At 45.2% G+C, this 24568-nt stretch overlaps 10 protein-coding genes across 10 annotated transcripts; 3 read left to right on the forward strand and 7 right to left on the reverse strand.

The window, feature by feature from the left end:
* Positions 1-322: 322 nt before the first annotated feature.
* I203_103706 (uncharacterized protein) lies at positions 323-1429 on the forward strand (the record flags this gene model as incomplete). Its single annotated transcript, XM_019147498.2, has 4 exons — positions 323-430; positions 497-555; positions 624-1140; positions 1199-1429. The coding sequence occupies 4 exons, from the start codon at positions 323-325 to the stop codon at positions 1427-1429; spliced, it is 915 nt and encodes a 304-aa protein (XP_019003163.2).
* A 1221-nt stretch (positions 1430-2650) lies between these two features.
* Positions 2651-4412, forward strand: I203_103707 (uncharacterized protein; the record flags this gene model as incomplete). The annotated part of the gene is made up of 13 exons (XM_065517382.1): positions 2651-2702; positions 2751-2865; positions 2952-2967; positions 3076-3099; positions 3157-3266; positions 3337-3374; positions 3427-3448; positions 3524-3632; positions 3687-3830; positions 3889-3932; positions 4011-4123; positions 4196-4228; positions 4276-4412. 13 exons carry the CDS (start codon positions 2651-2653, stop codon positions 4410-4412), a joined length of 957 nt encoding a protein of 318 aa, XP_065374200.1.
* A 432-nt stretch (positions 4413-4844) lies between these two features.
* On the reverse strand, positions 4845-5549 carry I203_103708 (uncharacterized protein; the record flags this gene model as incomplete). Its single annotated transcript, XM_019147495.1, has 1 exon — positions 4845-5549. One exon carries the CDS (start codon positions 5547-5549, stop codon positions 4845-4847), a length of 705 nt encoding a protein of 234 aa, XP_019003160.1.
* Positions 5550-6046: 497 nt separating this feature from the next.
* Positions 6047-8449, reverse strand: I203_103709 (uncharacterized protein; the record flags this gene model as incomplete). Its single annotated transcript, XM_019147494.1, has 4 exons — positions 6047-6987; positions 7077-7719; positions 7873-8288; positions 8383-8449. 4 exons carry the CDS (start codon positions 8447-8449, stop codon positions 6047-6049), a joined length of 2067 nt encoding a protein of 688 aa, XP_019003159.1.
* Positions 8450-8961: 512 nt separating this feature from the next.
* I203_103710 (ornithine-oxo-acid transaminase) lies at positions 8962-11152 on the reverse strand (the record flags this gene model as incomplete). Its single annotated transcript, XM_019147493.1, has 11 exons — positions 8962-9024; positions 9081-9171; positions 9253-9519; positions 9603-9684; positions 9749-9816; positions 9916-10029; positions 10108-10549; positions 10614-10648; positions 10726-10803; positions 10936-10959; positions 11046-11152. 11 exons carry the CDS (start codon positions 11150-11152, stop codon positions 8962-8964), a joined length of 1371 nt encoding a protein of 456 aa, XP_019003158.1.
* Positions 11153-11882: 730 nt separating this feature from the next.
* Positions 11883-14992, reverse strand: I203_103711 (uncharacterized protein; the record flags this gene model as incomplete). Its single annotated transcript, XM_019147492.1, has 2 exons — positions 11883-12695; positions 12779-14992. 2 exons carry the CDS (start codon positions 14990-14992, stop codon positions 11883-11885), a joined length of 3027 nt encoding a protein of 1008 aa, XP_019003157.1.
* Positions 14993-15639: 647 nt separating this feature from the next.
* I203_103712 (uncharacterized protein) lies at positions 15640-16526 on the forward strand (the record flags this gene model as incomplete). The annotated part of the gene is made up of 4 exons (XM_019147491.1): positions 15640-15806; positions 16028-16160; positions 16252-16363; positions 16468-16526. 4 exons carry the CDS (start codon positions 15640-15642, stop codon positions 16524-16526), a joined length of 471 nt encoding a protein of 156 aa, XP_019003156.1.
* A 1000-nt stretch (positions 16527-17526) lies between these two features.
* I203_103713 (uncharacterized protein) lies at positions 17527-18635 on the reverse strand (the record flags this gene model as incomplete). The annotated part of the gene is made up of 3 exons (XM_019147490.1): positions 17527-17598; positions 17734-18245; positions 18515-18635. The coding sequence occupies 3 exons, from the start codon at positions 18633-18635 to the stop codon at positions 17527-17529; spliced, it is 705 nt and encodes a 234-aa protein (XP_019003155.1).
* A 393-nt stretch (positions 18636-19028) lies between these two features.
* Positions 19029-22058, reverse strand: I203_103714 (uncharacterized protein; the record flags this gene model as incomplete). Its single annotated transcript, XM_019147489.1, has 11 exons — positions 19029-19096; positions 19164-19378; positions 19479-19612; positions 19752-19960; positions 20107-20515; positions 20596-20763; positions 20861-21016; positions 21084-21107; positions 21294-21336; positions 21445-21554; positions 21672-22058. 11 exons carry the CDS (start codon positions 22056-22058, stop codon positions 19029-19031), a joined length of 1923 nt encoding a protein of 640 aa, XP_019003154.1.
* Positions 22059-22478: 420 nt separating this feature from the next.
* Positions 22479-24529, reverse strand: I203_103715 (uncharacterized protein; the record flags this gene model as incomplete). Its single annotated transcript, XM_019147488.1, has 4 exons — positions 22479-22568; positions 22630-22961; positions 23018-24086; positions 24194-24529. 4 exons carry the CDS (start codon positions 24527-24529, stop codon positions 22479-22481), a joined length of 1827 nt encoding a protein of 608 aa, XP_019003153.1.
* Between the last annotated feature and the right edge of the window lie 39 nt (positions 24530-24568).

Genomic DNA, 24568 nt, shown 5'->3' on the forward strand with positions numbered 1-24568 from the left:
GTCGATTATTATTTGGCTGTCACTTGCAGTAACCAACCTGTATGCATCCCATCCCATCTGCCTCTGGCTCTCTGTTGCATGGCCCAATCCCAATCCTTCAATTCGGAACTGAACGGCACCAAAAGTATAACCCCGACACCATACAAGCGGCGTTTCCCGCATGTGGCATGTCCTGTCGTCATGTTCTCAAAGATGACGATCGTTTTATGGGAGTGGAGGTGATTCACTCAACATGTCTACTCGTATGCCTGTAGGTTATCGGTTGATTCCATGTGCAAGTAACCAGCATACAATGTATGTCATGCAAGTAGCGTAGATGACCATGTCTACTCGAACACGGACCACGACCAGTACAAGGGTACAGAACCCCACTAGAACTCAGATACAACCTGGGACACCGATAGATGATTCAGCGGATGTCAAATGTACCGTGCATTAAATTCAAACCCATCAATCATTCTGGTTGTCCCACAGCTAATCGTCAAACGGTTTACAGGGCCATCACATGTCTTGTCCTAAGCTCAGAGCTGGCCCTAAGACCAAAAATGCGGGCAGGTGAGATTGACCTTTCTGCCTCTGGCGTTTGTAGCACTTGAGCTAATTATCTGATCTATTGTTACCAGAGCGTTTTACTGCTGTCCATTACCACGGGACGATCCCGGTCGATGTAAATTCTTCAAATGGCATGACGAGCTCTTCCCCTTCCCTTCTTCGGCGGGACCATCAACGCCATCAGGGTCTACTCGAGCTTCTGCGCTGGTTCAGAGAACGAATCAGACCCTCGGTCAATCCCCTGCAGCTAGATATGGCCGTCCGGTCGGCTCAAACGACAATACGCATAGCGTAGGAAACAGCTCGTCTCGTCCGCAAGAGGCGGTACTGATCAGTGATGATGATGAAGATGAGGATGAGATGGAGGAGATAGACTGGGATAAAGTGGATGCTGAGGAGATTGAACGTGAAGCTATTGCAAGTACACCTGGATCATCCCAACTCACTGCTAGTCAGCAGACACCAAGTAAAGGCATATCATTCAATGACAGGTTAAAGAATGCAGCGGATGAGGGTCTGGGAAAAAGAAGAAGAGATGAAGAAGGTTTGCAAGAAATGAATAGAACACCAAAAAGGGCTGCTAACGATGTAAGTGATATATCTTCTCATACTGTGCCGTAGCTAATTTCATCCGGCTGCAATCTAGCCTAACCCCTTCCTCTCGTCCCCTACTACCCCTCGTTCGCCTCCTCACTCCATTCTCTCACCTACGCTCTCGTCCCTCGAACAGCTGTCTGAACATCTTCATCGTCAAGATAGATTATTACGTGCCGCCGAACAAATGAAGAAGGGTATGAGAAGTACCATTAAATCGCTACAGGAACGAAATAAGGAATTGGAAGATCGAGTGAAGGAATTGGAGGAACGCTTGTGGTAGTACGAGTGGAATTACAAGGGGGGGAATTCGGCACATTCTCTCAGAATCATCTGTTGTATACTCAGATTGTGTAAATCTAGTTAGCTTCATCCACTGTAAAGTTCTTGTACATAGTAGTATCATCATTTATGTTTGTTCAGTAACACCTGCTTGTCCTCCTCTTCAGCCAGGATCAGTCATCTCGGTTTATCGGTACAGCGTCTGTTGTCAGGTCTCCAGTCGACTTATAATCACACTAAAATGGGATCTCAGTGAGATCCGGAGCGACTTGACCGCAAGAGCCTTTTTTCTCTTAGTCGTCGTTTCGTAGGGGAAGTACTAAACTCTATTTCCCCTCGTAGCCTCTCATAGCGCATGCGGCAACTGTCCCACTTGGCCGTTGGTTCAGCTCGGGCCGTGCCTGCGGTAGCGGTGATCTACATAGCTGTGTCTTCAGACGTACGCAGGCTGTGAGGATAACGTAGGAGTGGGTGGCATCGACCGATCAATCCGGATCTTCGAACTAAACTAACATCAAAGGAATCCCTTTTTTCGTTATTGATGCGCTCGAACCACGCACACACATACGGCACACACACACTCGCAAAGCGGCACTTTGCTTTTCTTGTCATCCGGTACTGTAGCCCGCACAAGTGGCAAAAGCGAGCTCGATGTATCGACATGTTGTCGTAGAAACCAAGTTGATGGAAATAAAGGACCCCCTTGCATCTCTTTAAATCCGCATATCACCATCAGCAATCAGTTGATGGGAAATGAAACACACACACCTCAAACGAAAATCTCATTTCTCGTCAACCTTATACATAAATATTCGAGAATGTATACGCGACCGTAAGGTCACTTGGCAATCAACAACGACAATTTCACTTCAGCTAGGTGTCCCGTATTTCTTTTAGCCCGACACAGGGTAATTGCTTCATCCGAAATCCGATCGAGATAGCAAAGGAATGGAAAGGTTCTTGATTATTTGATGATAAGATTGATGAAGAATCCAATCATTCGAAATACAGATATAAACATAAACACAATACACTGCAAAACGTGGTGAAAACGATTTTCATCAAATTGAAAACAAAGAACTCAACCTTCCTTCTTCTTTTCCAAAGGTATATAGTCTATAAGACAAATGATCAGATTAAAAACGAAAAATCATCATTCCCACATTTTGCCGTTGATCACTCGAGTTCTTGATACGATATTACGTTTCATCACCTAGCAAAGATGAGTTTCCAAGGCTCAAGTAGTCCTATACGATCTCACGAAGATCGCTATGGTAAGTTGGCCAGCTGGAAAGGACTTCAACTGAATTGATCGATTACAGCTTCGCATTCGAATACAAGGGACGATGATGACAACGATGAGATCGAGTCTCGTCATTCTGGACAGAATACCGATTTCTCAGAGGCAGCTTATTTCGTCGAAGCTGAACGAACGTAGTAAGTGGCAACCCGAGATGAACGGACAAGATATCGCACGGTCCTTCTTCAATGGGTTTGACAGAAACATTGATGAAAGATGGTAGTAACAATGCTTCTTGGGTATATCGTCTACCAGCAGATTAAGAGGAAGTAGTTGTAGGTCATAACTTGTACAGAAATCAGGATATAACACAGTGAGCTGACGTTGTTTTTGCCTATGTATTTTAGCGACAAGATAGATTACATTATATCGTATGTCGAATTCCTCTCATGGACTCGCAAGTCGAGTGGCTCAGACGAACGCTATAGCTACTTGGCATTTTACCTGGTTTATATCGAGGACCAGTCGAACAGATATTGAAGAACGATCGAAGTAGAAGGAAAAGAATCTTGGATATAGGTTGTGGCACTGGGTTGTGGTAAATGAAATACTGATAATGAAACCGACATCAGGATGTATTCGCTGATAATTGACTTTCCGGAACCAAGGATCCAAGAAATGGCGGAACTCTTCCAGCATGTCGATTGTATCGGAATCGGTGAGCTTGAACGTGTTGTGAGATTGAGCTGATATGTTAGATATAACGCCTTTCCAGCATGAGTAGGTTTTGAAAGTTTTATGATCAGATTCTGTTCATTGAACTCATTGACACCTATGCGGCCGATCGCAATCCAGTTCGCAGTTTCGGAATTGCACCTTCATGCAAGTCAATGCACCCTCTGGCTTGAGGACGTTTGGGAACGGGTCTTTTGACGTTGTACATATACGTCAGATGGTACATGCTGTAAGTCGCTCAGAGATTGCAGCGTGAATAGCTGATCAATCTCTCCTTTCATAGACGAACGACTATCCCAGTATCATCCGAGAGGCTCATCGATTACTTCGTCCCGGTGGGATACTGTTAGTCCACGAGCCCCAGATGCAACTTCACAGCGCTTGGGAGGGGTTTGGTCCGAAAGATTTGGCCCCATGTCTGGCTCAGGTCAGTAAGCATCGCACTATATACCAAACGGTTGATCTGAGTCTTCATCTTGCTGCAGATGATATCTTATATCGAAGCTGCTTGCCGTTACAGAGGAATAGAGTAAGCTTGTCAAGTTGTCGGCGGCCGTACTGTACCAATGATTGCAAAGTCACGTATCGCGCTGATGTGTTCTCACAGTACCGAGTTATTCGGCAGGATAGATCAGGTGCTGGCTGAGGCTGGATTTGACCCCGATGGGATCGATGTGTACTATCACTATAGACACGCGTGTCCAGATGATCCACAGAGTGGTATGTCCATTACCGTCTGATATTTGGTACTGCGCTGAGCCGATGTTTTGATATGTCGCTTGTGCCTCGTAGAAGTAGGCATGAACGAAATCACGCACGCGATCAGTTTCTTTTACGCAGCTCGTCTGATGATTCTCGAGCGGGAGCGGTAGACGAGGATGAGTTCGATCGATTGATGCCTGGCGTGTTGGATGAGGTTAGCGGTAGATCGGGAGGGATAGCTGGTCCATTAGGGGCTCAAGGGCTGTTGAGTCCTTGGGGTTATTGGTGGGTCATCAAGGGGGCTTGAATAGGAAAACACTGTATTAGACGATCAAGGGGGACTGTTTTATTGGATATGCTCTTTATAATTTTAGGTACACGACTCCCTAGTATGGATTATGATAACGGAAAGCCTATTTGGTTAGATTGTAGGCATCATGCATAGAGACTGTAATCACCAGCAGCTAATGTATTCAAATGCTTTGCGCAGTGCATCTCCATCGACGATCCTTGATCAGGATGGTAGGTGATCTATACCCTATGTGCAGTAATAGTTGCTGGCATAGGACTCATGGGTGATACAAGGGGACCAGAGGTTGCTTGGTGGTTCCACTCGAATGATACTAGTAAAGTGTTTCACCAATCGCCTTTATCATTGATATGTCATTGCTCGCTTTCGCTTACTCGTTAAGTATTGACTTATATACAATTCATTTGTGTAACCTCCAATGTAGCCGACTTAATCTTCCTCATCTTCCTCTCCATCACCATCTAAAGAATCTAAGACCTGATCGAAACAATCTATCGCATATTTGTTATATTCTTCCACTAACCATCTAATCCCATTAGGCGTCTCGGTCTCTTCCAGCCCGACCATCTCTTCTTCATTCATCCCGTCTAGAATTTCTACCATGGCATGAGCGAGACTATCAGGCGTCCGATCATCATTCATCACTCCCTTTCTTATTTCTCTTTCGTCACATAATATAATCGATTTACTGATTTTCCTCAGAGTCTCCAAAGCAGATAATTTCGTTTCTGATCTTGGCGAGTCTCTACATCCCTTCGTAATTTCACGTACAGCAGATTGGATCACTCCAGCTACCTCTCCCGTGATTCCATATTGTTGCGAAGGTCGTAATTTTCTATGGGTTATGTTTAGTTCTTTCCAACATGATTTAGACAAATAATCGAAATCCTTAGGAGGAGCTTTACGTCTCTGATCCTCGATCGAATTCAAGTATGCTTGATATCGAGCGAGGAAATCCTGTAAGGTGTATGGGTGAGATGGTAATATACTGGCGACGATGTATCGCAGTTGATCGGGAGGTAGGGTGTTCAAAGCGTCGGTTAATTGGGTAATGAGGGGATCTTGACGTGTCGTACTGCTACTTGACGAGGGATCATCGGAATGTCTGGGACGTTTGGCAGGTGGAATAGACATCTTGTATACGGGATATAGTGACCTCACTAGGTCAGATCAAGCGTTATGCTCCACTGAGTTGCTGATGAGCTCAGCTCAAGAAAGACCAATCGAATTTGATCACCAATGATCTCAGATAGATATGCTAGTTGCTGTGAGCTTGGGGTTCATTCTGCTTCCGCCAGCGGTTAAGGGCGATCGAAGCGTCAGACCATATTCGAGTGACGAGAACACCATAGATAAGGCTCACGACCGGAAATGTCATCCCCTCTATATCGTTCTCCCTTGGGTAGACCTGTGCGCTCAACACTCTAGACGAGAACACCATAGGAACAGCCCAGCGCTAAAGATGGCACCACCCCGTATACCTCTACACTGTTCTCCCATGCTTACACGAATGCAAAGGTATTTAAGTAAATAGGTAGATTTTGCAAAAATGCATGCTGCATATGGGTATGGTACAGGATGTCAAAATAACTAAAAATATACAGAATACACATACATATCAAAGAGTACATCTAAATCCGTTCATGTTCATCACCCCCCAATCTAACTTTCCCTTGTTGACCCCCACTTGCACTTCCTCTCAATTCCCTTCCAAATAATCTTTCCCACCATGCTTTCCTCTTGACATTCCCATCTTCATCCCTTTCCGTCCATTCCCTCAATTCACCTTCTACCCTATTCTCTCCTATCACTTCTTCTACCCCTACATTTGCGTCATCTTCAGTACGAGCTTCGTATCCACCTTCATCCTGTCCTGATATGATCGCTGTCAGACCTCTCTGACCCTCTGATCTACTTCTCACATGGACATTTCGTCCCCACAAATCTCTCCGTCCTTCTTCTGAACCTAATAAGGGTGAATGACCATGTCCATGAGGATGAGCATGGTGAGGATGGAAATTTCCATCGATCGAGAAACTTCCCAAACGCAGTGCGAAACCGGGCGAACTCGCTGCTAGACCTATAGAGAATCCCGTTGGTGCTCCAGTAGGTAGAGCATCAGGTATCAAGGAACCGTATCTCATCCTGTGATGATGTCGTCTTCGCGTCGTAGGGGACATTGGTGAAGTAGGAGTCGATGGATGCTCGGGATCAGAGAATACCGATCGGTGCAGAGCCTCAGGTGTGCCCTGTTGATCCGAAGGTTGGATATATGATCTTGTCAATGGATCTTGATCACCTCGTAGAGTAGGCGATAGAGGGTTGACCTGATTGAGCTGTGCTTGTGTAGGGGATTCGTTTTGTGAGAATGGATTCTGTACCACTTCAACTTCATCTAAAATCGACTCGGTATCGGATTCTTCTTCTACCCATGTACCTATATCTACACCTGAGTCCGGTTGGATGGCTGATACGACCCACACACCCAGTAATAAGATTGCCACACCCAGAGAGACGAAAGTTATTTGCAAAGTCGATAATCTCGAAAATTGATCGTAGAATACCAAACCGTCTGATCATCGGAAAGATAAAAGGATTAAACGGTAATTAGCTCCGTTATTTACAAGGACCGATTGATCATATGGTATCAGACAGACTCACCGAATATACTACTCAAGTTGAAAAAACAAAAAGCCAAAGGACAGATAATAGCAGGCGAAGCGAACGTCAAGCTATAATTCAGATATACCAATTGAAGAATCGCACAAACACCCAAACCCAAAACTAAAAACCAAGTTTGTATTCTCAGAAATTCATTTTTACCTTGACCGGTTCTAAAATAGTTGATACTCAATACCAACAGCTCGACAGCTGCTTTAGCCAAGACGAGACACATTCCTGATAATGTCCCTGAGGCAGAAGCGAATCCCAATCCACATAATGTTAACGTCCGCGGTTGTTTCTCATTAGGTTGATTTGTACCATATGGATGACTTGGGGGATCCGGTATTTCAAGATGGAGATGGTGTTTTGGCGGTGCTTTGGCGGTATTAGGGTCTGAAGGGAGAGGGAGAGGTACAGAGTTATATACAGGTGAAGTAGGTGATGACCATCTTCGGAGGTTATGGCCATTGGGTTTGGTCGCAAGTCTGGATCGGAAGGGGATTGCCTGAGAGTTGTTATGAGGTGATGCGTAATTACTAGGTACGAGTGATGTAGGTGTAGACGAGCCTGTATCAGCTGAATCTTCAGGTAATCGTATACGAGACAATTGTCGGTGAATGTGAAATGAAGCGATGTGAGACTGGGAAAGGTATTCGCATAGTCAGCAATCAAGTCGTCTTTCCGGAGGACCATCCTTCCGATTTACTTGTACATGTCGTCATGTCAAGCCTCTTCATGCCTCACATCGCGATTGCTCGATAAGGGAAGTGAAAGAATGACGCAGACAACTCACCACCACGATAACAGCGGCAGTCGCCAAACTCATGATGGTGAAAAACACCACAAAAGGTCCTCGTCTAAATAACAATAACACCTCATCTAACGAATGATGCTGTTCGTTGACAACCCCGAAGATAGCTATCGACACTGCTCCCAAAGCGATCAGGGCCGTACCAATGATCCAAACCTTCCCAAACTTATCCCCCAGCATGACTCTGGCGAGAATTGCATTGTATATCAACGAAATTGCACCCAAGGGAGCGAGGATGACGATGGGAAGGGAGTCAAGTTGGAATATCGTCGAGAAGATGTTGGAGGTGATGTAAATGCCGAATCCCAGTAGCCATAGGGGTCGTCTGAGGGGTTTGCGTCGTTGAGGGAGAGGGAGGGAGGAATCGATGAGGTGGGATTTACGTTGGATCGTTAGACCTAGAAAGTTGGGTCATTGGATTATGCTCTTACATTCTTGGTAGGAATGAAGGTCGCTTTCAAAGTCGGAGAAGATCGCGGAGGTCACACTCACCCAATGACTGCACGAAGGACGATACCAGTCCTACCAAGATAGCTACAAACACAGGTATACCAGGCATACTGGGCTGGAGCTTGGGCTATCTGAGATGACTGGAGAAGTTGTGTTTGATTACTTCTCTTCGACAGAGAAGGTCAAGTTAGATTGTCGTCCACCAATACCGCTGGCACATCGAGGATCTGTTCTTGCTTGGATTGCTGAAGGTGTATGATGTCTCTAGTAAAACACAAATCAAGTGGATCGAACAGATGACATGAACTTGATCTTCTTGGTTCTCCGACTGAGCATTGGCGATACGCGTTAGATCGGTTTCAGGTCGAGTGACCTCTGACCTCCACGTGCAGACGATTGTCCCTTGTTCTTGGCGTTCAAGATCGACAACGCCACTGACAGCAAAAGCAAAATACAGGTCAGATGAATGACTCGTATATAATTAGTATACTGCATGTCATGAGGCATCGACACATCACATAGTGCGAGTAAGGTAGTTATAAGATGATAATGCATCTGATGATTTATATATATACTCGTACATCTTCTCCAGTCCCGCCTATGTTCGCTTCCATCCTCAACCTAGTCCTCAAGCTCAATCTTGGTATCGTGCTCCTCACCTTCATCTCCCGGGATCTTCTCAATCTATAACCATAGGTCTATCAACACTTGCTTGCTCACATGTCAAATATTTCACTTACGACATCGAATTCCTCCAGGGATTCAGCAATGATCCTCGTAGCTTTGTGAACATCCTCCTCTGAAATCACGAGAGGAGGTGCAAATCGAATGCTACATTGTTCCATCGAACCATATCAGCTTTTGTTCGAAGGAGTAAGATGGTTGATCGAGTCAGTCTTCGTCTTTACTCACATATTGACATGTGTAGGCTTGGCCAATAGTCCCTTTGACTTCATTAACAAACACAATTGCCAAGCTGTTCTGCCCTTCTTAGAAGCTTTCTCATCAATCACCACACCGTTGAATAATCCTCTTCCTCGAATGATTTTGATGAATGGTGAATTCAATTTCGCCAATTCCGATCGGAAGATCTCACCCAATTTCTGTGATCTCTCAACTAAGTTTTCGTTGACAAGCACGTCGAGGGCGGTCATCGCTACAGCACATCCTAGGGGGTTTCTGCGATACAGGTTGGTTGGTACGATTAGCAACTTGTCGGTATCTCAGAGTGTCAGAGACGACGTTATGATGTAGACACAAACCCTCCGTATGTCGACCCATGTTCTCCGGGTTTGATGCAAAGCATAATCTCCTTGCTGGCCATAACGCATGACACGGGGTACACTAATGACCATTTGGAATAAGATCAATGTCTCATCCATAACTCAAGCGCAGAGAGTGAACTCACTACCACCAGAAAGAGCTTTTCCGAGGATAACCATATCGGGCTTGATGTTATCCCACTCGTAGCAGAGCCTAGAGTACGATAAAAGTGAAATCAGCACGAACGTCCAGACAGCAGCATGCTCAATGCGTGTTATTTTTAGTGGTCAATTAACCCCGTATAACACTCACATTTTACCAGTTCTAGCAAGTCCAGTCTGGATTTCATCGCAGATCAACAGGACGTTGTATTTCTTACAGATTTCGTGGATCTTCGCGAGGTATCCATCGTCTGGGACATAGATACTGATCAAACAACCTTCAAGTAAGCTTCACCCAGCGCATTCATCTGAAAGGAACGGACAAGATGGAAGATCCACTCACCCAGCTTCACCCTGGATAGGTTCAACCAAGAACGCCGCCACCTCGTCTCCATATTTTTCCAAAGTCCTCTCAAGATCTTCAGGGTGGTTGTACCTGATTAATCCGGTATCCCACTGAGGACCGACATTATCCAAGAACGGCCCAAAACCATTCCTTGACTCTGGATCGGTCGACATGGAGATGATACCGATTGTCCTTCCGTGGAAGTTTCCTTCTACACTTAGCACTTTCGCTTTACCCTCTTTGATACCTTTCTTCTCGTATCCCCATTTCCTAGCTAATTTGATGGCTGTCTCGACTGCCTCGGCACCCGTGTTCATAGGTAGGACCATGTCGAAGCCGAACATCTTGGTTATTTTCTCGGCGAATGGACCGAGGTTGGATGAGTAGAAGGCTCGAGAGGAGAGGGTGAGCTTGGACGCTTGGGTGATAAGTGTTTGTACTGAGTATATAGGACATGATCAGCCATGATTGCGCAATAGGCAGTGAAGTAAATGTGAGCTCACGAATATCAGGGTGACAGTGACCTTGGTTGACAGCCCTGAATGCAGCAGCGAAATGTCAGCATACCTTAAAGAAGAAAGAACCACGATCTTGATAGAGAGACGCCGTACTCACGAGTAAGCAGCTAAGAAATCAAGGTACTCATTACCCTCTGGATCCCATACATGGGCACCTTCACCTCTTTCAAAGCATCTGAACGGATGCATACAGACAATGATCAGCTTTGCTGTCCCGAAAGCATCAAATGTGACATGAGGACGAGAGATCTTCTTCGATAGACAAATAGAAAGTGTCTTCGGCCATCCGAGATAAGGTATAACTTACACAGGTAAAGGGTGGTAATTATGTCTAAACGATGACGATAAAAAGTCAGCTTATCATCTTGTCGTTACCTCTCAAGACAAGTCGCGAAGCTGATACTGAGCAAGACTCACGCTGAATACTCATGTTCCAGGTTGATGATTTGTTGAGTTGAGAATTTCGCTTTCCCACCTACCGGTTGAGCAGGTGCGTTAGGGGTGTTGGTAGCTACTGGCGACATATTGGCGTTATTGTATTTTGTTGATGAGAATAGCGATGGTTCTGATGTTTTGTAGTATTATATGGATATGGATAAGGATGAGATCGAGACTAGATCAGATCAGATGATGATGACGATGGATCTATCGAAATGAGGAGAAAGGAGTGATCGATTTGATAACCGATTTGACCAGTGATAAGGGCTGAAAGGAGTATTCTTTCTGGTAGTCAAAGTACGTTTATGTTATATACAATCAGTCTGACAGTCTCTGTACGTAGATATGATTTGAAAGAAAGAAAATTGGACAAGGTTGAGAAGCGAATACTTATGACTTTTTGACCTGCAGAACGAAAGCAAGAGAGGAGGAGCGGCTATTTGAACAGTTAACCGCATATTCATCTTCCACATCATCGTTTTTCACTTTGCACGCATCTCCCATAATCAGCTGATCCCTGTCAAGCGCTTAGATCTGTTCATATAGGCGCCTCTTGTATCCGATTTTTAACTGCAACATGTTTCTCAAGTCCCAGTCACCTGGCGGAAGTCAATGAGACAGCCTAGTCTATACGAGTATAGGCCCCACAATCCCTTCATCAAGTATATGCATTCATACTTGCCCTCATCCTATAGTATACACACACAAAGGTATGCCTAAAAAAATGAGATATTCCAACAGACCTACCTACTGACACATTGATTGCACACTAATTGTACATATATACACACAACATTCTGATCTCGGTATCTTGTTTCATTCCATCGTACCAAACTCGCTTGTCCGTCTGTTACCCAACTTATCCCACCATTCTCTCGTCGATCCAGGAGTCTTTGACCAACTAGTCTGAGAGCTACCAGTACCACTCGTCAGACTTGACGTGCGCATATCAAATAAAGGTGGTTCGGGCGATGACAAAGTCATAGCAGCAGCAGCGGTGGTAGTAGTGTTCTTCCTATTTGGCGTAATCCCTGGATCTAGTAGTCCCCTAGACTCAGATCTAGATCTGTCTCGTTCTCGCCTTTGCAGTTCTTTGATCCCAGCAGGTCGTAAAGAAGGATGAAGAGGTGGCAAAGGTACTTTATCCAATTTCTTGCCTTTGCCTTTCTCTTCTTCATGGCCAGCTTCGATGACCTGATCATCTTCAGGTATATCAATATCAAGATCTTCCTCATCCTCCCATTTCCTCTCAAAATCCCTGATCATCCTTTTGTTAGGTCTATCATTGAAAAATCCAAACGAAGCAAGTTTACTCTGTTGTGCCTTTTCGTCGGTAGTTGAGCGGGATTTTCTCTTCTTATTCTGCTTTTGAGAAGCATTCGGTGTCTGTGATGTACCGGCGGCTAGAATTCCTCGATGAAGATGATCCCATTTTGAGCTAGAGGCAGGTTTCGGTTTCATCGCATCTGATTGAGGGTCTTCCCGTATCGCTTTATCTGTACCATCTTGATCTCTCCCAGCTGCCAACGAAGGAGTGGAATGAGCGGGTGAAGCCTCCTGGTCGCGCGAAGAAGTAGGGGAAGAAGCCAATAGTCTAGGAAAGTCCTGAGAAAGCGCAGTAGGCTCAATCTATACATTCCAAAAATATGTATTTATAAGTTATGGCACTACGTGGAATGACGCGTTGTCGTGAAATGTGAATCGTCACTTACACTTTTACCTGACCATCTATGCCCGAAGCTTGGTCTTCTGTCCTTCCCATGCTCCGGCGAATGATCCTTCAAACCCGGACTGAACAAGGGTGGTTCAGGAGTTTGAGATTGGTTCTGTACCCTGTCACGTTCATCTTGTACCTGTACCGCTTCTTCTTCAGGCAATGCATTATCTTCAGCTTCGATCCCATCCTTGGTGTCCACATACTCAGGTTCCAATCCCCAATCTAACAGTGTTTCAGGCACCATCTCAGCGGCTTTCCATTCCCTAGGACCATCATCCGCTCTTCCTCCTCGTCGAGGCGTAGCAAATCGAGGTTGAGCCGGTGGATCAGGAAGTACGAAGAGTGTTTCCTGCGTTTCTGTCAATTTGGGTCGGACGGATCGAGCTTTAGGTGGGGTGATCTGAAGTTGATACCTCTTAGGAGAGGGCTTCCGAGGAGTATGGGGCGGTTCAGAGCCTCTACCAACATTTTCTGCTTTATTCAATTTTGCATGTAATTGCTCTCTCTCTTCAACCTCGTCTATTCGATTCGTAAAACCAATAGCAGGGGAAGGTGATCTGCCTGATAATCTTGGAAATACCTTGGAAGTCGTCTTGATAGGTGATGGTGATAGCGACCTCTCCCTTTCGGTCTCTTGATCTCTTTGCATTTGCATTATGGATGTTCGCGGTAGGGGTGAAACAGGTATGGGACCTTTCCTCGGTCTTCTGCGAGGTGTGATGGGAGATCGCTGCGAAGGCTTTCTACCGATATTTGAAGAACTGATCGTACCTCGCAGTGCGTTGACTTTGATAGGTGTCAACGCTTTTCTTCCTTCTCTCCCACTTGCTTTTGATGGTTTTCTCAAGGGAGAGGGAGCCTCACTAGGAGCTTTCTTCTCTTCGTCTTCGAGCATAGGTTCAGAAGACGGGGGATCAGAAGAAGATAGATCGACCAATCTCTTCTCCTTATTCCCCGGTGAAGGCGTCTTATGCCTTTTCTCATGAGCAGCTAAAAGAACTCTTCTATCGACCTCTTCAACTTTGCTAATCTCCCGTTTCCTCTTTTTCACCTTCCCGTCGCTGGCCTGGGGTGGCTCGTCATCAGGCGGATGTGGGTGCTCGTCCCTCCTACGCCAGGGCGAAGGGATAGCAGCGAACTGTGAAGGGTTCCTACCGTTCACTTGTCGATGGTTGTTCATGACCCAGTCGGGTATAGGTGTGATAGGTGGTGGCGGTGAAGAAATCTTTGAGATCAAAGGCGTACGCTCGGGAGGAGACAACGGATCGAATGGACCAGGTGATGATGAGGGTGCACGAGGTTGAGTAGGTTCAGTCTCCAGCTCGGGTGATAGTGATGGTGTAAGTTCAGGTAGTGAAGGAGACTTCCGAGGAGGCGTGGATGAAGGTGATCTGTTGTTGTGGTGAGAACGAGTAGATTGGGCAGGTGTTCCTGTCATGCCATATTTTTGCGATCTTGATGATTTATCGTGAGATCGAGTTGATTGAGCCGGCGGCGGTAAAGAGGGTTCTATCACATTTCCAACGATCTCAAATTTCTTCTCTTTGCGCAACGAAGGAGTTCCAGGTCGATCAATCGTCTTCTTAGAGATTTTGGCAGTTGGAACTTCATCCTTCTTCAGAGATCGCTTTTGACTGATGAGCGGCAATCGCACATGATCCTCCTTTTCTACAACCTTCCTCTGAGAGATACCCCTTTTCTGACTAGCCATCATTGACTTTGCCGTCTTCTGCAAATCGTCTTCTTCTGTATCATAGTCTTGCCAAAAATCATCACGATCCTTCAATTTACTTCCTTGGACACCTCGTCCTGCTACCTGGTCCGTCTGGTTTCTCTTCTTGCTACCGAAGATTAACCCGCTTCTGACCGAATTGTGAGATTGTACAGGAGTATCTTTATCGCTCAGCGGTAGTTTACGTTCCTTGTCGGACATCGTTGAAGGAGTATTCAAGTACCTATTCAGAGTTCCTTGTCTATCTTTGACCTGTCCCAGAGGTGTTTGTTCGTACAGTCGCTTTCTGATGTTTGCGCTTGCAGTAGGCCCAGGTCCAGGTCTGGCCGATCTGTAGCCCGAGCTCAAAGGTGTAGCTATACCGTGGTTGTACGATATCAACGGACGTTGGGTCATTCGACGGGATGAAGAAGGGGCGGTGTCTATCCATCCGTTAGGATCGGGAGCATAAGTCGGTCGAGGTGTAGGGCGGGACATCTGTGTAGATAGGCAGCATGGTATGATTTAGTGGGTTGTGCGATCAATGCGATGAATTTGACTGAGGGGGACTTACGATGTCCTACTGGATGGAGTGCACAGCGAGGAGATACCAATATCTATCCATAGATGGCGGGACTGCCAACAGCAGCCAGTACAGGCTGATCGGGTGTTGGACAGATATGGTGATACCAATGGGATGCTGATGAGAAAGGTCTATGCTACTTGATTGACGATCTCATCCATGAGATCGATGGTCTAAATTAGACTTTTGTAATGTCTCTGTCGACTCTCGTTTGCATGACGCGTATATGTTATACACACACTCACACAAAGTCACGCACGGTGTGTTGTGTACGACTGCCACATCACATAACCCCTCGGTGATATGGTTTCAGTATTGTATGGGAATTACAGTCGGTTGGATCCGGGAATGAGATGGGAATGAAGCAGGGATAATTCTCCAATTCTCATTTGCGTAAGAGCCACGCTACATATTATTGTCAGGTATGCTTAGCTCCTAGTTTGCTAGTCTGCTAGTTTGTTGCTTGCTGTTCGAGTCTACCTTCGAGTGGTGCTTTTCTCATACCTTATCTCTCTGTCTTGTATCTATTCCCCACTCATACCCTCACCCACACACCTGCAAAATGGCTTCAGTCCTCAGATCATTCAAGGCTATCTCCCCAGCTCTCAGACGACCCATCGTCGCTCAACAACCCCTCCGAGCTTTCTCAGTCTCAGTCAACAGATCGGCTGGACATGGTCCGCCTCAATTGCTTGGTCCAGGGGCAAAAGCAGGAGAAGTCCCCACTGAGTGAGTTTGTGTCTCTTATCGTGGCAGGAGAGGAGAATGAGAACGGTGTATAATCCTGTCATTAAGAGAAAAATTCCGGATAAGCTGTGTGCGTGAAGGAATAGTAATAACTGACCTGATTTATCCTTATCTTCTCAAATCCCCTCTATTTCGCTCTTCTACCACGATCCTTGTCCATTCAATAACAAATCAATACTTGGATGACCCTCCAAAACAAACAGCGAAGCTCAATCTACCGGTATTGAGCGATTCGAGCTCCTCGGTAAACTCGAAGGTGTCGATGTATTCGATATGAAACCACTTGAAATCACCAGATTAGGTACCATTGAGAACCCCATCCCCGTATACTCTTTGGTAAGTGTTCTTGTGTTTCCCTTCATTTGCATTTAGGTCAGAAGGCTATACAAAAGATGCTGGAATGCTAAATCAATGAGCTCTTTTCTAGTACCCCCAAAGACAAGTTGGTTGTACCGGTTACCCAGCCGATTCCCACGACACTATCTGGCTCAACCTTACCACCGAAAATAAATATGCTCGATGCCCAGAATGTGGATCAGGTGGGTCGCTTTTTCTCTCACATATACAAAAGCAAAAACCCAAAACATCGCATATGACACTTGAGAAAAGAAGCTGATTTGATTGGATTTGATGTGTGTAACAGTCTACACCCTCAACTTCCAAGGTGACGAAGCTCTCCTCGACGGTGGTGACGACCATTAAACGCATCTATCTCTCCGCATGTCCGTATGAATAGACTCAATCTCCATCTTGTAGTTGGATCATAGGGGAAAAGGAATGGTGATGCAGAGACAATAGTTTCGGAAATCAACCAATCAATTCAATCCATGTCAAGTCAGTTTCCTATTAAACTTGTGTTGTCTTCTTTCGTGAGAATTGCTCTAGACGGCACATTACGTTGTTCATCACTGAATTCATCTATAAGCTTTAACGTGAGCGCTGCGTCGGAACCTCAGTGTAATAAATGATCAATCATATCGATGTCTCCGTAATCGCGACTTGGTGGACTGACAGATAATAAAGGGAAGATTTCTGGGTTGAAAGCTACGTTGATACAGGCATTGACCATGTGGAGTCAGGTCTCTACAACAAGCCAGAGATGTAGATCAGGGCACGAAGATTCAATTTGGTTCTTCATCGATCATCACGATGAACCACCAGAGTTGATATAGCACGGGGATGATTATCCAAATCAAACCGACTGGGCAAACAACCCAAGTTATCTATATCTATCACCAATTCGTTGAATCGTTGAATCGTTGAATCGTCGAATCGTTGAGTCGTTGAATCGACCGGATATTTGCTCACTCGTCTAACATATTCAGTGTGAGTTGAAAGCCAAGATACTGATACGACCCGTGGATCATCATTTGCAGAGTTGTATGGTATTTCATATCTATCGCTTTCTTCATCGGTTATCATTGTTCAAAAATTACCTAAACCAACATAAATATATATGTATATATATATATACGGAACCCAACGTGAAAAGAAAAGGTTCAAATGGATTCACCAATCCCAACTAAGTTATAAGTCAAAACGTCAAAGTAGGTTTATTACCAAAGGAACCAAGTTGGGCATTCTTATGATTTAAACACCTCTCATCAACTGAACAAGACTCCTCCACGTTGGATTGCCTATCATCCCTCACCTCTTCTTCTGGGCCGCAACGATTCTACTTGTTTCTTCTATATCGTACCACTTAAAGATCCTTTTGGGTAACTTTCCATTCTTCCCACTTGGCTTTAGCAGCTGCATAGGTTTCCTTGTAGGTCTGCAAAGGGTAGGAGCGGTTGTTGAGTTAGCGATCAAGACTCATTCGTCGTAAGCGAACAAATAGATCATCCATATGAGATGAGGTATAAGATCATACGTATTGATGATGATGAATCACGACAAACAAACACACCTTTTGAGCCTCCTCTCCAAGTTCTTTCCAGAGTCTTCCCGCTTCCTTACTAGCATACAAGAAGGCTTCTCTCGGAGTCAAATCACTTGGGATATCCAATTTATTTTGATCCCTCAACTCCTTTGTAAATGCCAAATAAGGTGTCAAGGGTTTACCTGGATTACCTGATCTTTCAGAAACGCTCTTCTGATAAGCCTTCTTTCCACCTGGTACTTTCAATTTCTTTCCTGTAACACTCTCAATCTCACGTCTAGTCTCAGATGTAGTACCATCCCAGAATTTCCTATAGGCACTCTCGTACTCTTTTCGCAAAGAGGACGCTTCTGCGTCGTAAGGAGATTTGGAAGAAGAAGGGAGATTGGTCCATGCTTGACCTGCTGCAGTTGCTACTTGTTTCATATCTAGTTTACCATCTGAGTTACGGACGTGGTTGGATGGGTCGAGGACGTATTGCTTGAAGAAGAGAGTGTAGGCTGACGGAGGGTTTTTGGGAGGAACGGGGAGGGTAGGGTCTATACATGAAGTGAAGGGGTTAGTCATGTTCCATGCTTCGTGGTGAGGATGACGTGCAAGAGTACTGTAAATGGATAAGAGGTTATAGGTGGTAGACAAGACTTTCACAGTCACGCGACTGGACTTGAGTGCCCACGATATTCGTGCAGATAGGATCAGGTTCAATCATGTAGGAGAGTTTTTTATGATACTTGATACCTCCTTCTTCCGCATGGACATGCGACTACCCTCAAGATCATCTCAGAGTAATCTGATTCGATCAACTCACCAATAACCTTCTTCTTGAGAGCGACCATCGATCCGCTGAAGTTCCTCACGGCGATCCTGGAGGAAGCGGTTGGCAGAGAGAGGGCAGTGCCCATGAGTGTAGGTCTGATGAAGTTGAGCATGGTGATGATGGTAAGGTGTGAGCTGTGATGGGATATAGATATCAAGATGTATACGGATAATGGGTCACGGGTTGTGAGGTGTTGTTGACGAGTTGTTGAGTGGTGGATACGAGCATGACCTTTGGTGGATTACCCGAAATGGCATAATATACCATCGCATTCCTCGAAAACCCTGCCTCGTACATCCAATATCCCTGAACAGGTATGTATGACGTTTGAGAATCCAAAACCCATTGGACGCGTCGAGTGGTAATTTCTCTTTCAATATACTACTGTACATACATACACAACAGGATGTCTTTGACAAGGCATGAATTGGTCAAATGCTAGCTATTATTATCCAAGTGTGATTATTAGTCCATCGTATCCGACCTCATCCTATCGTTCTATCAATCACGACTTCCCAACATCCTTCTTCGGAGATGACTTATGATCAGGCGATCTCCATTTTTCACCTTTATCTATCAAGTCATGATATTAATCCATCAATAAGAACCCCCTGAGAGCGTCAGAGTGAGAATAACTCACAAGCAAGTAATATTAACCCTGCACAACTCAATGCCAACAACCCAGCAAAGAGGGTATACAGCCCTCCGTCACCTATTCCATTCCGTATGGGAACGGCAATCTGGGACATGATACATGCCATGACACCTCTAAACAATGAATTCAAGGATACTGCCGAAGAGGATATACCGGGGTTGGCATCGACCAGATAAGCTAGTGTTGAAGAGTATATCCATCTAACAGAATCACGAATCAGTAAGTCAAGTATACTTGTATTTACCCGTGCGAATGATATAAAACTGTAGATAATGATGGGTCCGGTCGGTTGAAACTCACAACAATGCGAATCCAGATATGACGAGACAAACGACTATACCAGCTATATGAACTTTCTCTTCTGCCGTCCAAGCGTAGGCTAGTACACCTAAAACCAGGAAAGGCATAGCTACGAAAGTGGCTTTGAGACGCATCTGCGAATGTATGAAGTGGTCAGTTAGCTATGGTCCACTCTCGATATATAATGAGGTCTTGTGAATGATGGTTCGACCATGCTTGACATTTGACGAGTGGACTGTGTCACAATACTACTTTGTATTACTGTTAACTCACCTCGGCAACCATCACACCTCCATTCTTTTTCTTCAGCCTCCTCAAAACCATATCACTATATCTTCCTCCCAGTATACTAGCCATGATATTCCCTATCCCAAATGCCAATAGTACCAAACCGATTATAAGCGAGTTGTAATTATACGGCGCGTCGCCTAGCGTTATCGAGGCCGTGTATACTATCGTATATTGAGCGGCAAACAAGATACCTAGATTGTCAAATATACGACAAATTAGTAACATTAACCCAAAGAGATCGAGATGAATGATTTCCACAAAAAAATCCCATCCATCACTACCTTGCAAAGGACTTTCGATGTAAAGATCGAAAGTGCAGATATACTTGCGAACTCACCTGATGCAGTCAACAAAACTGAATTGGCAGGTTTTCTAACCACGCTAATCATAGTAGGTAGAGGATTCAAATCTCTAAAACTTAATTTGACCGTTTCGTTTTGCTCCTTCAATATCTTCTTGCCATACCATGTTCTTTTGGCTTTCACTTTGATCTCGCCTTGATGAGTAAAACCAGGTTGTTTCTCCACATCTACCTCTACAGTCTGAGTAGGTAGCATGGTATCTTCTTGACTTGGTCTTCTAGATTCTACCGGTGTATGTACATCAGGTATATCCTCAAGTTGATCTGAAGGTTTAGCCAATCTTGCTTTTCGTTGTTTCTTTTCTATACGAAGTTGTTTTTTAACCATTTGCGCTTCGGCTCGTTTAGTCGCATTAGATAATGCTTTTTGATATACTCTAGATCTCTACGAATTTCAGTGTACTGATCAGCTCATGATCACCGTATGATATTGCAATGAAGAAGAGAAACTCGGGGACTACTCACCTCCCTTCTCCATGAATCAGGGAAGAATACGAAAGCAACCATCATCACTCCCGCATAAGCAGCCAAAAAGTAGAATACACTTCTCCATCCGAATGCTTGACCTAATGCTCCGCCTAGTAAAGGTGCCACACCTGGTCCAAGCATGGGAAGTCCGTAGTATAAACCCATCTGTAGCATAGAGCAATCAGATCAGTATCAAATTATCAAATTAGTTTAAGGTGTGTATAGGGTATTCTCGATGTGACTGGTACAGTTCAGAACCCACCTTCGTACCCCTCTCGTGCATCTCGTACATATCTGCCAGACTACCCGCTCCCAACGCTGTCACAGCCCCTGAACCGGTCGCTTGTAATGCTCTCATGACGATCAACAGCGGCATAGAATTGGCCCGTGACGCTACTATCAGAGCTACGATGTATATCTGCAGATCACGGTTCATCTGTCAGCTACGATGTAATACAGTAATACATATCAGATGAGATACTCACCGCGAACGAAGTTAAGTACACTGGCTGCAACGAAATGACAAGTCAGTGTTGGAGTACAAAAGCATTCTGAATGATCTCTTGTTGAATGAGACGTAGATCAGTTCTTTGATGATAGATATTCACTTTACGTCCCGTCACCTATTCAACGAAGCATTCCGATCAGCTATGCCATCCTCATGTCTGGTATATCAGATATGAAAACGGACGTACCTCCGATATCATCGCCCATACAACTGGTGTCCAACCTTGGAATCTAAATAGACAACGACGAGTCAAGTAGGTCAGCTAATTGGCTCCAAAACCAGCTAATCACACCGGAGTCATAAAGAGAATATTGTCACAAAGGAGAATATCGACTCACAATATATACATACTCAAACTCAAACCAGTCTCGGCCTCACTAGCATTCAATTGTTCTGTTAATTCGTTGATCACTGGATTATATATACTTGCAGCCATGACTGGACCGAGCTACGAGTATCACAATTCACACGCAACACATGATCAGCCATTCGTTACATATGAAAATCATATCGTATATGGTGGTACTGTATATTGTATATCTCCAAAAAAGGCGTAATCACTCACCAATCCAGCAGTTACTACCAACAGAGCAAACCATTTTTTACCATTTGACCAATCTCTTGGATCATCCTCTACAGGTACATGTTCTATATCTATTATCAAAGCCTTTGCTTTTCCTTTATCTCTCGATGGTGAATCATCAATACTGGCAGTGATATCTTCCTCTGTCTCTCCCTCTTGATTGTTATCTATAATTATCGATTCATCATTCGATGTCCCTCCAATATCCCTATCCTGAGGTGGGTACGCCTCGGTAGATTGAATCCTACTTAATGCATTGGATATACGAGATGCAGATCTTTCCAATGGACTTGTTGCACTGTGCGGGTGGGTATGAGTCATTCGAGATGATGATCCAGATCCAGCTTTAGCTTGAGTGGTCATGGTCATCATGAGGAGGTCTCGTGACTAGACAAATAATCTGATTACTGCTATATAGACATGAGTCGATATCGATAGGTAGCCCTTATCTTGCAGATGCAAACGGATGGATGACTCGCAGATGATTCGCTCACAGATAGTCAGATGACAATGACAAGCTAGTAAAGTAGTCACTTGGTGAAAGTGTTGGATGCACTAGTATCGACTCGCACTCGACTCGCCATCCAAACGAATTTCGTCAAAATCACATCACATCTCATTTAACCTCGACATGGAAAAATCATAACATATCAGATTGTAATCGGACAAATCCGACATCGGCCGATCAATGCCTCATTTCGGCCGACGGAATGATCATCTTGCCCTCCTCTCGGTATCCCAACGGCACAGTAAGTTGTATGTGTCGGAATGACCTAATTCCGATGAGATCTACCAAAGTACATATTCCACATGAAGTTCGTAATTCTCTGCTAGGTCGACATAATGGGCTATACGAGCTTGTCTAGCTTGGATAGCTTCCTATCTCATCGCGACATGAATCAGCTCGACTTACCCAGGCTCAGGTGGAATAATCACACACCTCAGTGGATTCCGGAATATCAGACTTCTCTCTGGCCTTGGACTTCCTTTGTCTCGAATCAGTCTCATCATCCGATTCCTCATCAGTTTCCTCTTGAGAGTCTCTCTCGTCTATATGCCGTATTTCTCCGCCTTCGATGCGTCTCATGACCTGCGCACCTCTCCAAATTCCCTTGACTGTCCCGGCTGATCGTCCCTTCTCGACTTCGGGACTGGGATTACGACTGGTCGGAGGTGTAGAAACGATCGTCGAGAATGAGATGGGAGAAGGCGAAGGGGTTGGACGAGGAGTATTGGCGCCTGAGGACAGATGATAAGGCTGGGGTGTTTTTTCTAGGTAACAGATGTTGATCAGCCATAGTAGCTGACCTTTAAACGAAGAAACTCACCCCGAACTATATCTTCCATCCACTCAAAACCGTACGGATCATCACAACCTGAATCCGAGCCGGTCGATGTACTTCCAGTAGATGTTGTCTTGTCTACATGGACCTGTACTTTGGTAGTAGTGGAAGGATATTTGGCAGCTGTATCAGCAAAGTCATCTTCACCGTCCGAGAAACTTGGAGCGGGAGTGGTCCGTCGAGGCGAGGCCGGAGGTGCGTCGGTCATCTCGATCGCATGGGACTCATCTTCAGGAAGGTCTCCAGCATCGATACCCACGGGGTACCCTATATCCCGGTCGTTGTTGGACTGAATCTGTGGATCGACAATGGGTGCCTCCCCTTCCCGTTCGAAACCTCGAACAGTCTCGACCGAGACCTCCATCGAGTGTTTCTCTTCAGGTCTTTTCACAGTAGCTCCATGTCTTCTTCGTACCAAGCTATCACTGCTAGTAGAAGTATCGGAGGCCGAAGGAGTCTTATCCATCTCCGGTATCTTCCTGGGCGTTGATCTCCTCTCTTTGATCTTACTTGATCCACTTGATGAGCGAGGTAATCGTCTCTCCTTGAATTGAGAAAGATCATTTAGAGGGTTAGTAAACTCCCATCGTCCGTCGTCATTATTATCATCGAGAGTCTGCCCGTCACCTTGTATTGTCGAACGAGTAACTTCAACTGATAAGGAGGCTCGGTGGCCGGCCTTAGGAGTAGTTTCATCGACGTTGGAGGTTGATCGAGAAGAAGTAGAAGTAAGATCGTTTAGAGGGATTACCAAGTCTGCCTGCGCAGGGAGAAGCGTATCGTCACGTCTAGATCCGCCTCTTTGGGATGGTGAGAATAACGAGTCGTCTTCAGGAGTATGACCCGAGAGATTTGAAAGGGTATTTCCCCTGCGCTGCGTCAGAGGGAGGATAGGTGAAGTTTCGAAAGCGGATATACTGGGAGAAGTGATTTCCTCCGCTGTTAGAAGATGTGAAGATGTAGTAGATGATCGAGTAGAAATATCCAACGTCGTATCTTCACCTTCCGATCGTTTCTTAGTACATGCGACGGGAGTGGAAGTCGGACCAATACTCTGACTCCAGGTGCTGATCTCAGCTCAAGTACATATTCAGTCCAAACAACAGCAGAACTTCGAAGGACATCTCTTAAGTTATCTACTAGGTATGGAGTCTCACCCACCGCTTTACTACTTCTCTTAACGATCTTTGCGGGTGTCCCTCTCATCCCCATACCCAATCCTGATCCTTTAGATTTCCGTTTCTTGGACGATGTATGCACATGATCGTTTTCGTTGCTGTGGGTCGATCGAATTTGATGCTGAGTCGCAGCTGTAGAAGTGGATTGTGAAGTTGATTTGGCCTGTCTTCTCCAATTGGATAACCCCTTGATGATGGTATCTCCGGAAGATGACCGAAGACGCTGTCGTCTTCGGAATGGATTTGAGGTGGAACTGAGCGGTGAAGAGGGGATCAAGGAGGTGGAGTGACGGTATGGCGTTGGTGAAGAAGGTGGCATCGCTGGAAGATCCAAGAGAGGTCGGTCTTAGAGGGTTGA

Source organism: Kwoniella mangroviensis (genome assembly GCF_000507465.2).
Source record: "Kwoniella mangroviensis CBS 8507 chromosome 1 map unlocalized Ctg01, whole genome shotgun sequence".
In the NCBI taxonomy this organism is placed as follows: domain Eukaryota; kingdom Fungi; phylum Basidiomycota; class Tremellomycetes; order Tremellales; family Cryptococcaceae; genus Kwoniella; species Kwoniella mangrovensis.